General features: G+C 41.4%; 1 protein-coding gene across 10 annotated transcripts in view; it reads left to right on the top strand.

Moving 5' to 3' along the window:
- Positions 1-18,347, top strand: part of TNIK (TRAF2 and NCK interacting kinase) — a 342,780-nt gene that overhangs the window by 127,999 nt on the left and 196,434 nt on the right. For all 10 annotated transcript variants that reach the window (XM_077290529.1, XM_077290531.1, XM_077290534.1 and 7 more), the window contains exon 3: positions 7,312-7,368. In XM_077290529.1, the coding sequence (XP_077146644.1) occupies positions 7,312-7,368 (57 nt within the window). The remainder of the gene's footprint in view (positions 1-7,311; positions 7,369-18,347) is intronic.

Below are 18,347 nucleotides of genomic sequence, written 5' to 3' on the forward strand. Positions count from 1 at the left end.
ATCCATCTGAAAGAAGCTACTGTGAGTAAGAATAATAATGCTATGATGGGTCTTCTTGGTCTAAAAGTGTTTAAAGTAGGTGGTATGTTGCAAGGTGACATCCACAGAAATGCCATGACCCATGGTTTCCCACTAGAACATTGTCAACTTTTAGTATCTTGTTGTCATTTTTCTCAGATGACATGCACGCAAACACGCCTGTCCACATGATGTAAAGCTAAATGTCATTTATCACACTAGCCCACTTAATACCATTGTTCGACTGACCATTTTAGATGTTTCTTTGCCTATTGTAGGCGCTCTGTGGTGGTAGGTCATCTGTGGCTACACAGAGCCATGTATAACAATCTCCAATCTACTGCAAGTTCTGACCCTTCCATCATGGTCTGCAGTATCTTTGTCAGCAGTTTGTGCTCCAGCAGCCCTTCTGTGGGTTCGGTCTAGATGGACTAGCCTTTTATATCCAAATGCATCAATTAGCATAGTTGTAATGTTTGCCTTTCCTAAAATCACTACTTTTTAGGTACAGGACTAACCGCTGACACTGAGAACACCCCACAAGGCTGGCTGTTTTGGAGATGAGCTGACACAGTAGTCTCATCATCACAATGTGACCATCGTCAATATTGCAAAGATCCTTCCACGTGCCAATTTTATTCAGCGTTCACGTAGTTATTTTATGCCAAAACAATAGCATTATAAGATGGCATGTTATGAAATGTTCTAGATTATTGGACAGTCATGGAGAATAGTTTATTGCTGCCCTGCAGCACTAAATGGGTTCATTTTAGGCCAGAGACCAAATTAATAATGTAATGGAAAGACCCTCCAGTAATACTGTACGGCAGCTTCTATTGCCTCCCATTGAGGGCATGCTAATAGATGGTTATTTCTGTTCAGTTTTCATCTACTGGTTTTGTGAAATTACAGATTACTTTCACTAGTATGCTGGACAGCAACATTTATAGGACTTTACTGTTCTATTTCTATGTTATTTCAGCAACAGATGCCTCCAATGTGATGAGAAGGTTTGCACTTGGCCTCCTGCTCCTGTTATTGGAATATGTATTGGCAGCTCCTAACAATGCTGCACAGGCTGTATCTTCTCACATATCAGTTGGGTGGGAGAGAAAATGAAGGTCACCGAGACTTGCAGTAAAACGTTCCATGCTTGGATAGTGTGAACAGCTGCCTCCTTCCCCTATTGTCTTGGCATTTCCATGAATATATAATACCGGACAGGTAACCCCTTGTCCCCTGTTGAGATCTTGCTTTATAGTCGACCCATAGGGTGGACAGTCAGAGCCACGTAATCTGTGCCAGAGATTATTCTGAAACGTATATGAAACATCTAATGTAGAATTTAATTTGCATTTGTATAGTGACTTGATGAGGATAGATTAGCTACATAAACCTGCATTTAACTCCTTTTGTGCCAGTTGCGATGGTGTTCAATTGTAAAATTTAGATTTCCGAAGCTATAAAATGCATACGAAAAGGCTAATTCTACCGAAGAAGGCCATGCTCATTAGACAGAAGTTGGTGGACGATTAAACAAACTTTGACATACTTTTATCTGATAAACAATCTTTTCTCTAACACCGATAAATACCAAGACTATAAATGTTGTCGAATGTCGGCCAGTTATTGACTAATGTATTGCCGGAAGTGATGTAGTGGTGGAAGATCATTCATTAAACATTGGTATACAGGCCTGCTCTCCTCCTCTGTGGGATGCTCGATTATAGAGGATCGCTCATATATCAACCAAAGCACAATTATGATATATGGCAGTTAATCAATCAATCCACTATAACCATTGTTTGCTGTTAAATTTCTCCCAAAGATCAACACTTATCGTTAAAAATATCAGTTTTGCTCTGGCATGTATGGTCACCTTTTTGGGGGTCTGTCAGGGCAAAGGCACTTTAGGAAAAAAGCACTTCTCCATATAGGGCAGCTTTCCATGAGAAGAACCTGTACTTATAGTTCCAAAATCTATTGGCTACTTTTCAAGAAAACAATCTTTGAAGTAATATGCAAATGAGCTGAAGTGCTGTGTGCATCATGGCCAGACCGGACCACCTTTCTTCAGTCAGTCTGGATGACAAGCTCCTCCCCCGCTTAATTGATTTTGTTGGCTTCACTTGGGCCATAGTGGAAGGTGGAGTGGATTTGGATGACGATATCGACTGTGGGATGGTCCACCGATTACCTTGTTTGCAGTATGAGGAAACCTAATGCAAATTCTCTGTAACTCCTATATTTTTTTTAATGGTCAGACAAATATTCCTCTAATTTCACTAGCCAAAGGTTTGTTTTTGATGTATGTTTAGAACCAGAGGCGGACATCTCATTTGTGCAACCTGTGTGGCCGCACAGGGGCCCTAGATGTAATGGGGCCCATTTATACATCCAAAGCAGGTGCAGTGTTTCATTTTTAGCAGCTCTTGGGCTGCAAAGGGCCCATATATTGTTCTGGCTCAGGGGCCCTTTTCTGTCTGTGTCCTCGAGTGTTTAGAACGTACACAAGGAAGGCTCCCACCTTGAATATTTGGGTGGGATACAAGCAACATTAGATACCAAATTTGACACCATAAATGTTGCTCTATTTTCTAGCTTGTATCCTAGCTCTAGTGTAGTTGGCTCCATGGGAAACATCCCTGATCTATCCACTTATCCATCATGGTGAGGAGATTGAATTATGCAGCAGGAAAACCCGTGCAGTGGCCCTCCAGTTAGACCATTCCTCATTGTGGCTCTGCGAAGGAGGAGACTTGGGCGTCACATTCTAGTGATTGGTGGGATCCCAAGATAGGGTCCCTAGTAAATATAAATGGATCACCTAATGGTGATGCACATCATTTGTATTGTGCCCCCTTGAAAATCTTTCTAGTTTACTCTCCTCATCAGCTTTTAGCCTGGCATTTATATTTTATACATACAAGAAAGATTTTATCTGTTATCACTCAAAACAGTTTTTGGAATCTGTCTCTGGTTGTTTACTGGGGGTCTCCGGTGCTACAAAGGGTGCGACAGCTTGCTTTCTTAACTTCGGTTATAGCTGGCCAGCAGTAATCTCCTAAAAGAGAATCTGAAATGCCAGTTGTGATGAAATGTGGAATACTTTGTGCTCTCCGTGGTGCTAGCAGATGCCAGGATCAGTGGCGCCTAAGAGCAAAAGCATCTGCTGAGCATCTGATTTTTATGGTTTGCACATCAGTAAAATAGGAAGAGTTGCTGTTTCTTGGAAGTATAGGTAGTAATACTCTTATTCTCTGGAAGTTATGCTACAAATGTAACACTAAATGTAATCGTAAAGCCACTTTTATTTGGGTTATGGGTTTTTCTAAGCATAGACTCCATTGTAGCACAAGCATTGTGCCCGACTCACAGAAAAATCACAGCATTGCTGATTCCCGTGTGCCCCTTCTTCTTCCCCTAAGGCAAAAATTATTCAAGCAACCTTGCAAAAAATTGTGGGCGGCTCAGCGCTTAGTTGGTAAGACTTAACCGTAAACCTACTTTTCAGAATGGTCATGCGGAAATTTTTAACAAGTAGTGCAAAGGAAATGTGGCGCCGTGCCCATCGCAACCAGTCTGGTGGCTGCCTTCAGTTACGAAATCTTTTTGTTCCAAGCACCACTCAACTTTCTCTTTGCACTGATTTTGACAAGTCTTATTGTTTCGTGATTTTTAGATTACTTGGGCAGCGTTCACATTTGTGTTGTGGCTAACACTGCATAATCATTCACACCATGTACCCCACAAGTGCTTTGCAGCCCCCTTTTTAATTTTCAAAAACTTTTGGGTGACAAGAGTTTCTCATATTAGAAGAGTATCATAGCTTGCGGAGCTACTTGTCTCATCATGTGTGAAGATATCTGTGATAGCCTTACAAACTAACATTGAAAGTGGACGTCGCCTGTGAGCTACCAAGGAGTGTTTCCTGGTTTTACCCCTGCGGAAGTCCAAGCCGAAGCCAGGAATTTCTAGATTACATATCCACCAATCAATAGTCATACGCCTGATGAGGGATGTTCTACACGAAACGTCGCTATCTTCTTTTACCTATTGTGGTGTGAATAACGGACAATAAATTAATAATCATGTTTGAAGAATTTTCCTGTGCCACTTAGTGTGGTATTATCCCTTTATCTGCTGCATTGAAAGTTCACCTACAACTCCCCTGACTTGCCTATTTAGTGAATTTTTGTGTTTGCCATGAAATAACCATATTTTCTAAGAATATTCCTCTGTTACTCCTTGTGAAAATGTATGAATAAATTGACAACTGGGTGTTACCCTTGCCATCGAGACAGAAGCCAACATACCTTAAGGGCAGAGTCAAATGGCTGTATGAATCAGACCAAGATCGGAATGCAGTGCACGGACTGGCCGGTGGCTCTCCCCACCCGATTGTGACCGCTACCTGCATTTCTCTGCAGCTGTCACACTTTATTCAGGAGAGCCGCCAGCCAGTCCGTGCACTGCATTCCGATCTTGGTCCGATTTATGCGACCATCTGACTGGTCCCTTATAATAAGTACTCTCCAGTTTCAGACACTGTAGGGACGCGTCCTAATGACAGGAAAATGGTAGTCCAGCCTAGACTTTATACATACGTTTCTAGAAGGAAAGGTAGAGGAATGGCTCTGTGTAGAGTTCTATGAGAAGATTATGCACAATACCAGCATTTACTTAAACCGACGTCACGATACTACACAGGACATCTTTATGCAATTTCTGAATGTATTATTTTTCCTCTCCTTCTCACATTAAGCACAAAATATGCACTAAAACTGTGAGACAATAACTAGCGGATGGTCTGCTCACATGCAAGAATTGAAGCTGGAATGTACAGATTCTTGGCAAATAAAATCTGAATTGTTTTCCAAATCATTTCTTTCCAAATGATGGGAAGGGCTTTGTCAGTGCTAGAACTTCACATGAGAGCCAGATCCCATTTTAAAAGATATCCTGTGCGCGTTGTTTGGAAAGCTGCCACAATGAATTCATGGATGGAAAAACACATATGGGCAAATATTGCACGGTTCACAACATAGCAATCGGCCAAAGACTGAAGCTGTATTGTTGTTGTAGCAAGACCTCCTTGTCTTACTTTAGTATAGAAGTCTGTAAAGGGGGTCTGTCATTGCAAAATGGTGGTCTGAACCAAGCAGCTTCGTGGGGCACCCTTGGCATGGCCAAGCAGTTTGGTGCACCTTCCCACTGTCTTGGTTTGCATTTCTTGACTGACCGCTTTGGCTTTACAAGATATGGATAATAAGTAGTTGGTTGGGTATTAGTAAACTGTAATCCGGGCTGTACTGCTGGGTAGCCGTTTGGTGATGGCAAATGCGTGTTGTAACTCTGTCATTCAGGAGGTTGGAGCATTTTCGCTGCAGCTTTGTCCATGCAAGTTGCCAGGCCAGTGACTCAATGTCTAACGAAATAATGAAGGGGGCAAGGTGCAACCTTAAGAAGTTTACCTATTTCCAATAAGAAAACACCTTTGATAAAATATTACTCACTCTTGATGGTCTGTAACGAGGGTGGGCAATTAATTTTCCCAAGGAGCCATGTGAGATGCCGCTGAACCTTAACTCTGCGCCATAATTTATTGCTTACTATTGAGCAGAATTGGTTATATTGACCAGCTGCTACTATTAGTACATGTTACAATAGGGCTTATACTAACATATATTAACAGATAAGCAAAACCATATAATTTACTGGGTTTTTTAAATAAAGTTTATAATTCTATTGCTCCTTCTAATTAGCCATAAATTAGTATTCCCCTTTAAGTATAAGGCTGCCTGATATCAGTATTTTACATTAGTATTTGTAAGCCAAAACCAGGAGTGGGTGATAAATGCAGAAGTGGTGCATATGTTTCTATTATACTTTTCCTCTAATTGTTCCACTCCTGGTTTTGGCTTACAAATACTGATATAAAATACAGACCAAATACTGCTAGTGTGATGGCAGCCTAATAAGCATAAATGTACCTTGATTGGCTGTGATCCTGACTTTTGAGCTCTCCTATGGTCTATCCTGGTCTTTGACTTATCTCTGTTCTATCACTCACCACTCTTTCTTCCACCCTTTGTCTCGCTCCCATAATGGCTTTCTTCTCACTCACATTCTTTCTGCCTGTCTCTTCATTCTCCGATGTGGCGGTACGCACCTGACCTGTGTTATAAGGGTTAGGCGCAACTGGCTAGGCAGATCAGGTGCCCAATGTGATGCTACTTGGTTGCATGTGATTTCCAGCCCTTGAACTGTCGCTGTCTATTTGCTCAGGTCTGGTCTATAATGTAAATAATCTAGTGAAATAAATCTTTTTTACTTACTGTATGTTCTGTTTAATCTGAGAATATTGGAGTTTCATCAGAGTATGATTAGCGTGAAACATTAACCGTTGGTTGAGTACCTGATAAGAGCACAATGGGACTTGTCGTATTATATTACTTCTAGGCTTTTTCGAGATTTGGAGCTCTGTCTCCATCTGTTTCTTCTGATGACTTGTGACCATGCCTTGTAGATAAATCTGTAAATGACTGACTGTAAGTAGTGATGGGCGAACGTGCCCGGATAAAGTGTTATCCACCATTCTCGGGTGCTAACCGAGTGTCTCCCGCGTGCTCGAAAAATATGTGTGAGTCCCCGCTCCTCCATGTCTCGCGGCTGTTCGACAGCTGCAACACATGCAGGGATTGCCTAACAATCAGGTAACCCCTCCACGTGTTGTGGCTGTCAAATATCCACGAGACATGCAGCCGTGGGGACTCGAACATATTTTTTGAGCACATCGAAGACATTGGTTAGCATCGGAGCATGGCGGGTAACACCTTATCCGGGCACGTTCGCCCATCACTAACTGGAAACTCTCCTCCCTATGAGCAAACATTTCTGTGCGCTGCTCATGTTCTCTTCTGTTTTACCTTGAAATGTACTGAGAGCACTTCTGTTGCGAAAGTTTAGTAGAATAAAGTGTGCTGAAAGCAGCAAGTTTTTATTTTTCCTTCCAATATGGTACCTAGGTGTGAAATAAATGACCCTACAATGCTTAGTCATGTAGAAAGCAGCGCGGACTCGCTGATCTGTAAATGGCCTGCACTCAATTCCCTTTGTGTCAAAATGTCAGCAAATCTGCTTATTTTCTGCAATGGAGCAGAGGCTAATCTATCAGAGAGGTGACTGCAGACCGGCCTGTCATGTGCAGCCCACATCAGTGTGTCGCTTCCATCTACACTGCATCCCCGCATTGAAAATATGTATTTATATATCTTTCTTATTTCATTACAGGGTCGACATGTTAAAACTGGGCAGCTCGCGGCCATTAAGGTCATGGATGTCACAGGGGTAATGTATCTCTCGTTTGGTTCATGTCTGATATACAGTAAGAATGTTGTTCACTTTGGAGCCTTTTATTTTGCAAGTTGGTAATATCTTATATAAGAAAGGCAGATAATTACCATGGAACGGTTTATTGATGGCCATACAGAGCTGCAGAGGGCAGTAAGTAGAGCAGAAGGGGGTCTGATAGGGGCTGCTAAACAATTAGGACTCTTTATAAATGATTATCGTTGAAAGTGAAAGGTCGGATGTCCGTGTTCACTCACATCCATCATTGATCACAACCAATATTTACAGTACACCTGTAGTTCAGAAATGTCTAAATCTATAGCTACTGTACTTCTTTGCTCTAAGGCCCTCATTCTTTGTAATAAAAACATGTGCTTACCCCTGGCTGCCCCATACACATGGTCTATATGCAGAGAGAGATGCCCTGACCCGTGGTTGGCGGACTTTTTATGGATGTTCCTGTTTAAGAAAATAACTTCCCTCATCTGCAGTGTTTTATTAAAGGTAGTCCGTGACCCCCAAAATACATTTTATATTTGTTGTACTGTGTTGTAAGGGACTTTGCCCCTATAACCACTACACTAGCACTGTATCGGTTACTGGTTCAGTGGCTGAGAAAATAACTTCTAGTTGGTGTGCAAATGTGGAGGCTTCAATGCACACTTGGTGTGGCCAAGAGTTTGGTGCACCGTTACGCCTCCTCATTTGCACAATTGGGGCCTTGCGCCACTTTTGATTAACGGTACCCTTTCTTCTAACGCCGCTCCCTACACTGATACTCCAGAAAATGTAGCAAGCCGTGTCAGAAGAAAGGAGACGCGGAGGAGAACATATCCGGCCACTGTATGCCCACGTGGCCGGGCCACTGTGTTACTTCAGCCATATATGTTTGACTCAAACACTGCAGCATTTCAGAGAAAAAGTATTCCTTAAAAGCTACACGGCCGATTAGTCAAAAAGGCCGTTCCTCCGGGGGCTACTCTCCATCCCCTCCCATTGCGTGATGGGTCTCTCCTTGTGTGCGCGTAGTTAGGAGAGATCTGTCAGTCATAGGGTGGGGAGAAGCTTCCTTTATGACTGATCTCCCATGAAGCTCGGTCTCCAGCTCCTTTAAAGTATTTTTTTCTCCGAAACGCCGCACTGTTTCAAAGTCAGACATGTCTGTCCGAGATCATACAACCAGTGCCTGATACATGCTGCCCGTGGTCATCTGCTGTCCTGTTACCTTTTAAAGGAAGTAGTCATCATTTTTTACAGCACAAAGTATCTGTAAGTTTGCTGAAACTTTAGTATAGATTTAGACCAATTTTTTATTTTTTTTTTAAAGTCCCTTTTCTTTTTTTGACTTTTGGTATTCTGACGTTTCCGCAAATGGCACGTGCGGTTCATGAATTTTGCGCAAAGTAAAAAAAAATTGGCTTTTTTCCTGTCCTTAACCATTTTTGTGACTTTTAAGTGTTGCAAAAAATGAGACTTTAGCTTGATATACATAAAATCAGTCCAGGGTTATACTGGGGGCGGAGATTGAAATTTGCAATTTCGCCAGTAGTTGGGTGAAAGCATTCCGGAAGCACTAAAATCCACCCACAAAATGAAAAACAATAACTAAAAAAACATGTGACCACATATTATTATTATTATTATTATTATTTATTTATATAGCACCTTTGATTCCATGGTGCTGTACATGAGAAGGGGTTACATACAAATTACAGATATCATTTACAGTAAGCAAACTAACAATGACAGACTGATACAGAGGGGCGAGGACCCTGCCCTTGCGGGCTTACATTCTACATATAATATAGATATACATATAATATAGACTTAAAAAGAAGCAACAAATAACAGTGAAATAATAATGAATTGGGTGCAAAATAAAAAGGTGCAAAGGCAATGATGAATCGGAATGTTGAATTTTGACCATTGCACTTTCTGCGTATTTTATTTTACTGGTCGGTGTAACGGTATAGAGATACTTCCAAACTGATGGCCGGATTATGAATGAGGCTTTTCCTGGGGCGATTGACAGTAGTTACATGTTCCACTTGAACAGTGCCGTGTTTTTTGTTATCTTTCCCTTGTTTTATCTGGATAGCCTCTAGTGAAGGTCGTTCACACGTTCCAAAATAAACATATTAACACGGAACATTCCACAGAAGGATTGTTGCTGTGCGAGGACCAGCGAGGTGTGTGATGAGATGTAATCATGTCCTGTACATGGAGGACAATACGCAGGAATGTTACACTACATTATGTTACCAATGTCCTTTCTTTTGTATTTCGTGCTTCCTAGAGGCACAATATTAAGGGGATGAATGAGATTAAAATAACATGGTGGCTTCCTTCCAAGCACACCGGCCTTTTGTCCTTCGGCTGTGTCTGCTAGTACAGCAGGGTTACAATCCCTTGAGTATATTTTACTTATTACAGTGTGCTGGTTTTATGATTATGGAGACATTTACTGTGATCACCAATGCATATCTGTATGGTGCCATTTGGGAGGTGTCTCTATACAGTCTGACACTGATCAATCTGTGCAGATCACCTATATAACAAGCTTAAAGGGGCATTCCCATCTCCAAGATCCTATCCCACTATGTAGTAGGTGTAATAATAATAATATTGGCAAATAACTCCAATTAGAAATGTAGTATCGTTTTTCTGATTCGCTATGCCTTTCCTCATGTGGAGGCATCGCAGGACCTTAGGCATCCATGGTTACGACCACTGATATAGTGACAGTTATCCAGTTGCTGTGGTCGTAACTTTGGATACCTAAGGTCCTGCACATGAGGAAAGAGACATAGTGAATCATAAAAAAACGATCGTACATTTCTAATTGGAGATATTTGCTAGTATTATTACACCTACTATATATTGGGATAGGATCTCGGATATGGGAATACCCCTTTAATAATAACATCCAGATAATAAATGTAATTTTTTTTTCCAGAATAGTAACGGAACCGCACAATGCGGAGTTATATTCACAATATATATCAGTATTTACTAAAGCAGGCATGCCAGGAAAGCTTACAGGTTCTCAGTAGGCCACAGGCAATCAATCCACAGTAGTCTACCATGTTCTTCAGGAATCACTGCAACCATCTTTCAACAGTTTATAGTACTTTAATGGACATTAAGACTTTTATTTATTGTGGCTGACTGCTGGCCCGAACCCTGCCATACTGCTAATAGAGGCCCCTTTGCCTCTGCAGCATTGCAGAAGCGCAGGGACACTTAAGGTACCGTCACACTAAACGATATCGCTAGCGATCCGTGACATTGCAGCGTCCTCGCTAGCGATATCGTTTAGTTTGACACGCAGCAGCGATCAGGATCCTGCTGTGATGTCGCTGGTCGCTGAATAAAGTCCAGAACTTTATTTGGTCGTCCGATCGCCGTGTATCATTGTGTTTGACACCAAAAGCAACGATACCAGCGATGTTTTACACTGGTAACCAGGGTAAACATCGGGTTACTAAGCGCAGGGCCGCGCTTAGTAACCCGATGTTTACCCTGGTTACCAGCGTAAAAGTAAAAAAAACAAACAGTACATACTCACCTGCGTGTCCCCCAGCGTCTGCTTCCTGCTCTGACTGAGATCCGGCCCTAAATTGAAAGTGAAAGCACAGCGGTGACGTCACCGCTCTGCTGTTAGGGGCCGGAGCTCAGTCAGTGTCAGGAAGCAGACGCTGAGGGACGCGCAGGTGAGTATGTACTGTTTTTTTTTTTTTACTTTTACGCTGGTAACCAGGGTAAACATCGGGTTACTAAGCGCGGCCCTGCGCTTAGCAACCCGATGTTTACCCTGGTTACCCGGGGACCTCGGCATAGTTGGTCGCTGGAGAGCGGTCTGTGTGACAGCTCTCCAGCGATCAAACAGCGACGCTGCAGCGATCGGCATCGTTGTCGCTATCGCTGCAGCGTCGCTTAATGTGACGGTACCTTTAGAGCGACTGGTACAGTTGGCAATGAGCTGTACACTACAGATTTAAAATACCCACTGTTTTTTTTATTTTAGAATATAGAGGATTTTTAATAAGTAAAATGCAAAGTTGCTTCTCTTTACAAGTACACAGAATTAGATAATGATATTGGTATGATAGATTACTGCAGCTAAAGGACTGTGCAGCATATATCCACTAGTGTGACAACCTCCTTAGCTGTATCTCACCAACAACTTAAGGGACCTCTTACTGCTGAGGCCTGCCTTAGTTTAAGAAGCAATGCTTTACAGCCTAGCCAGCAATAGACTGTAGATATTGACGTGTATTGAAATGTATGCTCTGTGATCTGTGCAGAGGTCATTGTGCAGGGAGAGGGGAAACCAAAAGGTTAATAAACCTGAATATTTAAATGGGTTGTCCACTATTAGGACAATCACTTCTTGAAATAACTGTTTGGCCCAATAAAATAAAAAGCCTATACTCCCCTCTCGTGCCGGCACTGTTCCTGCGGCGTCGGCACTCACTGTCCCTGGGGCCCTCGTGCGGTGTTGTAACTCGTGACCCTGGCACTGACATCTTTGTCCCCGATTACATATGGACTGAACATGAAGAGGAAGCTAGGGTTCAGCTGTGTGCCAGGCTCATTTGTCACAGTACCACACTAGAGCGCTGGGGAGAGTGAGTGCCTACACCACGGGAACGGTGTCGGCACAGGAGGTCAGTATAGGTTTATTTTATCGGGACCAAACATTTTGTGGAGGTATTTGCTAATATTATTATACCTACTATATATTGGGATAGGATCTCTGATACGGGAATACCCTTTTTCACAAATAAGCGCAAGTCATATCAAAGACATTTTACCACGATCATAAAGTACAATATGTCACGTTAAAACATGGCCATACAGGACCGATTAAACTTTAATAAATAACTGACACAAACACAAAATTTAGTGGATGAAAAATGGCCGTGAGTTTTATTATGGGTTACATAAGTTAAATAAATCTCAAATTTTCAATAAATAATCCAATAAATAATTATAAAGCTTTACCAACGACCAATCCGCCCCAAACAAGGGGCGATTTTCCCTCAAATAAACTCACGACAAAAGAATTAAAAAAAAAAAAAAAAAAAAAGGGGAGGGGGGGTGGGGAAAAAACCTTCTTCTCTTCAGTAAAAACCGATGGTTCTGACAGAAAAATCACCTCAGCACGGCTTTATAAATCATAGAAACCTGCTATAAATAGCTCCACCAATCATGGCCCGTAGAAACGGCGCCAAGCAAACCGATTGGAGCAAATAAACTCAAATAAACAAAGGCTATAATCCTTAACCCTTTGTCACCCGCTCTTTTGGAAATAATAAAACATCCAATTATTTTAAACTGCAAATTATCACTCCACGGCCCGTATAGCCATGAGACCCCCCCTTTATCCTATTTCATGTACGGGGGGGGGGGGGGGGGGCCGACATGGCCATACAGGACCGATTAAACTTTAATAAATAACTGACACAAACACAAAATTTAGTGGATGAAAAATGGCCGTGAGTTTTATTATGGGTTACATAAGTTAAATAAATCTCAAATTTTCAATAAATAATCCAATAAATCATTATAAAGCTTTACCAACGACCAATCCGCCCCAAACAAGGGGCGATTTTCCCAAAAGCCATGCTTAATAAAGCGTGGCCCCCCCCAACAAACTCAGCCATTTTTCAACCATATATTGAAAACCCAGATTGAAGATATCCAATCCTACATCGGACAGATGTATTAAATCCTGTCTATAAAAGCCAGGAAGAAAACCCTACAAATCGATGTGCCTAAATGAAAATCCGTTAATTAATGGAAGGAATTTATTAAAACTCCTGTTCACCCGAATACGAATTCTATCCATAAAATGACAATTGATTGTAGACCATAGCAACCTTGGAACTATTTCGGAAAAGACAAAGTCCGTATTGGGAAAAGACTGTTTCAAAAAAGAAACATCTGACCTCATAAAAGCTAGAAGATCTAAGGTCCTGACTTTCCCGATATCGTTACCGCCAACATGAAAGATAACGAGATCAGGAGCAGGAAACAAAGTTAAACACTTCTTAAACTCTAAAACAAAACTTGACCATTTCATCCCACGAACACTGTGCCAAAAAATAAGGACTAAATTAGGATCAAATGATAAATTTTCCAAATAAATACGTTGCCTAGCCCTCTTCTGGGCCCAAAATACGAATGAGTGGCCGATGATCCAAACCACCAGCGGGCCTAAAATTAAATAGAAAATTAATAATCATATAACTCATGTCGAATATAAAGTCTAAACCTTTTGGATTCCCATCTACCCATACTACAAATTTGTGAATCAGAAAGGCCAGCCCTAGCTGCTTCGGTAGCAGCTCCAATTCTAAAAGAGTGGGATGTTATCTTAAGATGCTCTTTACCCAATAATGATAAGCATTTTTTTAGAATGAAATTAAATTGAAAAATTGTCGCAGGGGAATTATCTTGATGTATAAATAAAGGGCCGGGAACATTAGACCTAATTTGAAGCCAACTACGAGCGGTAATGACAGGGCAAATAATAGAACCAGGAACCGAATCAATTTTTATTCTAGAACCCCTACCCATCTGATCTGTCTTAGACCTTCTTATAAATATCAAGATATGAGAGTCATGAAGTTCCAAATCAGATAACAAGAGTCCAGAAGGATGAAGTTTACTGGCAGAAATTAATTCGCCAATTCGAAGGGCACCAAAAAAGGAAAGCAAAAATGCCAAATGAAACAGGATTGATTCGTAATAAGTAAAGCAAACCTTAGAAAGGGACAAACATAAGTCTCTTAACCCCTTCACCCCCGGAGCTTTTTCCGTTTTCGTTTTTCGCTCCCCTCCTTCCCAGAGCCATAACTTTTTTATTTTTCCGTCAATTTGGCCATGTGAGGGCTTATTTTTTGCGGGACGAGTTGTACTTTTGAACGACATCATTGGTTTTAGCATGTCGTGTACTAGAAAACGGGAAAAAAATTCCAAGTGCAGTGAAATTGCAAAAAAAGTGCAATCCCACACTTGTTTTTTGCTTGCCTATTTTGCTAGGTTCACTAAATGCTAAAACTGACCTGCCATTATGATTCTCCAGGTCACTACGAGTTCATAGACACCTAACATGACTAGGTTATTTTTCACCTAAGTGGTGAAAAAAAATTCCAAACTTTGCAAAAAACAAAACAAAACAAAATTGCGCCATTTTCCGATACTCGTAGCGTCTCCATTTTTCATGATCTGGGGTCAGGTGAGGGCTTATTTTTTGCGTGCCGAGCTGGCATTTTTAATGATAGCATTTTGGTGTAGATACGTTCTTTTGATCGCCCGTTATTGCATTTTAATGCAATGTCGTGGCGACCAAAAAAACGTAAATCTGGCGTTTCGAATTTTTTTCTCATTACGCCATTTAGCGATCAGGTTAATGCTTTTTTTTATTGATAGATCGGGCGATTCTGAACGCGGCGATACCAAATATGTGTAGGTTGGGTTTTTTTTTTATTGATTTATTTTGATTGGGGCGAAAGGGGGGTGATTTAAACTTTTATATTTTTTTTATTTTTTTCACATTTTTAAAAACTTTTTTTTTTTACTTTTGCCATGCTTCTATAGCCTCCATGGGAGGCTAGAAGCAGGCACAGCCCGATCGGCTCTGCTATGCAGCAGTGATCATAAGATCGCTGCTACACAGCAGATTTGCAGGTGTGCTGTGAGCGCCGACCACAGGGTGGCGCTCACAGCCACCGGCAATCAGTAACCATAGAGGTCTCAAGGACCTCTATGGTTACAATGGAGGAGCATCGCCGACCCCCGATCATGTGACAGGGGTCGGCGATGCGCTCATATCCGGCCGCACGGCCGGATGCGGTAGTTAAATGCCGCTGTCTGCGTTTGACAGCGGCATTTAACTAGTTAATAGCGGCGGGTGATCGCGATTTCACCCGCCGCTATTGCGCGCACATGTCAGCTGTAAAAAACAGCTGACATGTCGCGACTTTGATGTGCGCTCACCGCCGGAGCGCACATCAAAGCGGGGGTCCCGACATGTGACGTACTATTCCGTCACATGTCGGGAAGGGGTTAATAAGGAAAAAGACACTGGACGTCTAGAATCCGGTTTAAACTGTTGTTTTCTAAAACCTTTTAAAAATTGTCTTATGGGAAAAAGGGATGTCAATGGGGTACTTCCAAAAAGCTTAAGAAAGAACGAAATACCAGCAAGAGATTTACATACACTTGAGTAGGATAGACCTTTATTAACTAAAGTCTCAATAAACTTTAGACCAGATGTAGCATTGGAGACCTTCGGATCCAAACTATGCAAATTGCAAAAATTTCGCCATTGGAGCCATGCGGCCGAATAATCGGCCCATGATCGTTCGGATAGGGAATGTTGAATAAAGTAATCTATTACATTGCAATTAGGTCCCAGAATTCCGGAGGGCAAGGAGTTGCATCTTTGTCTGCGTTTGGTACCTGCAGAAAGAAAATGGACCACTGACTTTTGCATAGCGAATCCGTAGCAGAATTCAAAACACTTGTACCAGCTTTGGCTTTAATCCAGATATTATATTCGAGACATAACAAAACTAGATGTCTCAAAATCTTTGCTGCAAATTTATTTTTTGAAGACAAGGTGTTGATTGCCATAATGAACCCTTGGTCCATAGAGAGAAAATTAATTCTGGAATTCCTTAAAAGATCTCCCCAAAGTAAAATACCTAGCAAGACCGCAGACAGCTCCAAGATCATAGATTTTTCAGTTGTTTGATTGTAAAGCCAAGATTGAGGCCATTTAAAAACCGACCAGTGAGAATGAAAAAGAACTGCGCAACCCAAAGACTTGTGAACAGAAAAACCAAAATTTATAGAATCTGCAAAAACAAAAGCAGATTGCCAACAAGACCTGCCGTTAAAGTTTGATAAAAACTGAAGCCATGTCCTGGCATCCTCTTTGAGCTCTGAGTGAATCCGAATATGAGAACCAGGGGAAGAAAAACCGACTGTAGCATCATACATGCGCCTGGAAAACGCCCTACCAATAGGGATAATACGAAGGGCAAAATTCAGCAACCCCAATAGAGATTGGAATTCTTTAAGAGTAATTTTATCTCTAGAGATAAAATTCAATAATGCACTTCTCAACTTAGACACTTTGTCGGCAGGAAGGGAACAGTCCATTTTCACTGAATTTAAAGTGATGCCTAAAAATTCAATACAGGTAGTAGGAAAAACCGTTTTATCTTTGGCAAGGGGGACGACAAAATTTTCACAGATCTTAAGGAAAGTGGACAGGGTTTGAAAACAACTTAAAGATGAAGCAGATCCCACAAATAAAAAGTCGTCTAGGTAATGTAAAATCCCAGAATCCTTACTGTTTGATTCCAAAACCCAGTGAAGAAATGAAGAAAAATTCTCAAAATAAAAACAAGATAAGGAGAATCCCATTGGGAGACATTTGTCAAAGAAAAATTCGTTGTCAAAGTAAAAACCTAAAGAATTAAATCCCAATGGTTGGACTGGGAGAAGCCTAAAGGCTGATTTAATGTCAGATTTCGCCATAAGGGCGCAAAAACCAAATTTTCTCAAAATATCAATAGCCGTATCAAAAGAGGCGTAAGACACAGAACATAAGGATTTGTCCACTTCATCATTCAGAGAGGATCCAGAAGGATACGATAAATGATGAATTAGACGAAAAGATCCTTGCTCTTTCTTAGGGACAATGCCCAGTGGAGAAATTCTAAAGTTTTCAAAGGGAGGAGTAGAAAATGGACCTGCAATCCTTCCCAATTCCAGCTCATGAAAAATCTTTTCCCTGGCTACATCAGGATGTGCATAAAGGGACGGTAGATTCCTGACAATTTTGCAACCTTCACCTTTAAATGAAGGGACGTAAAAACCAAATAAAAAACCATCAAAGATCAATCTACTGCTCTCCTTGTTTGGGTAATTGTTTAACCAAAAAAGCATGCTTTCCAGTTTCACTGGAGTCAGAGCTTTTAGGGTTAGCGTCTTTAGGACTTGATTGTTGAGCTGACAATTTTTTGAAGCATTTGGATGCTGGGTGGGAATAGCCGCAAAATGAGCATTCGTGCCAAAATCTGCAAGAATGATTCCATTTGCACATAGATTCATTGAATGCAAAGCAAACACCTTTCCTAGTAGGATTAGATAAAGATTGTTTGCTAAAAGATTGCCTTTGGGGTAACATCAAATTTATCCAAATTCCAACATCCTTCACACCCCATGAAACATCCGGATGGACTGCAAGTTTCTGTCTAAATGCCTCATCGTACAGGACCCAGGCGGATCCGCCAAAATTCCTGTAAGCTTCCAAAATGATGTCAAGATGCTGAAACAACTTACTGCATAAATTTGGAAATTTCTCGCCTAAAACAGACGAATAGATAGCGAAGGCCTGAATCCAGTTATTAAATGATTTCAAAGAACCCCGCTTTGAATCATCCGAATCTAGTTTGTCATCTTTCTTCTCAAATCTAAACGATTGGTCCTTACGAGGCAATAAGGAGAATAAATCAACAAAACTATTGCTCCAAATGAGCTCCTTCGTAGCAGAGCTCAGATGAAAGCCCAAAGGTGAAAGGTCACATGTAAGGGCCTCCTTAAAAGTATTTAAATTAGCTGTAGCGCTTAAATTAGGAGCACCCATAGAATTACTCAATAGCATACCAGATGGGGCTGATGTGATAGCCTCGCTCAAAGCCTCAGAAACGGCATTTCTAATAAACAATTTAAAGTCAAAGGGGGAAACTGACAAGGGGACACTTAAGTTCTCACCCTTCCTTGATGCATTAGACTGCGGGTCTGAAGCGCAGCCCGCGCTCAAGCCTGCCATGTTAGGCGAGCGCGGCTGAAAGGATCTCGGAGCTGAAACTTCTTCTTCATCTTCAGATGACAGCGCTGCCGGAGGGATTCCAGATGCTTGTAAAGGAAGCAGGTTATCGTCGGCGGCAGGA

Source organism: Ranitomeya variabilis, chromosome 2 (genome assembly GCF_051348905.1).
Source record: "Ranitomeya variabilis isolate aRanVar5 chromosome 2, aRanVar5.hap1, whole genome shotgun sequence".
In the NCBI taxonomy this organism is placed as follows: Eukaryota; Metazoa; Chordata; class Amphibia; order Anura; family Dendrobatidae; genus Ranitomeya; species Ranitomeya variabilis.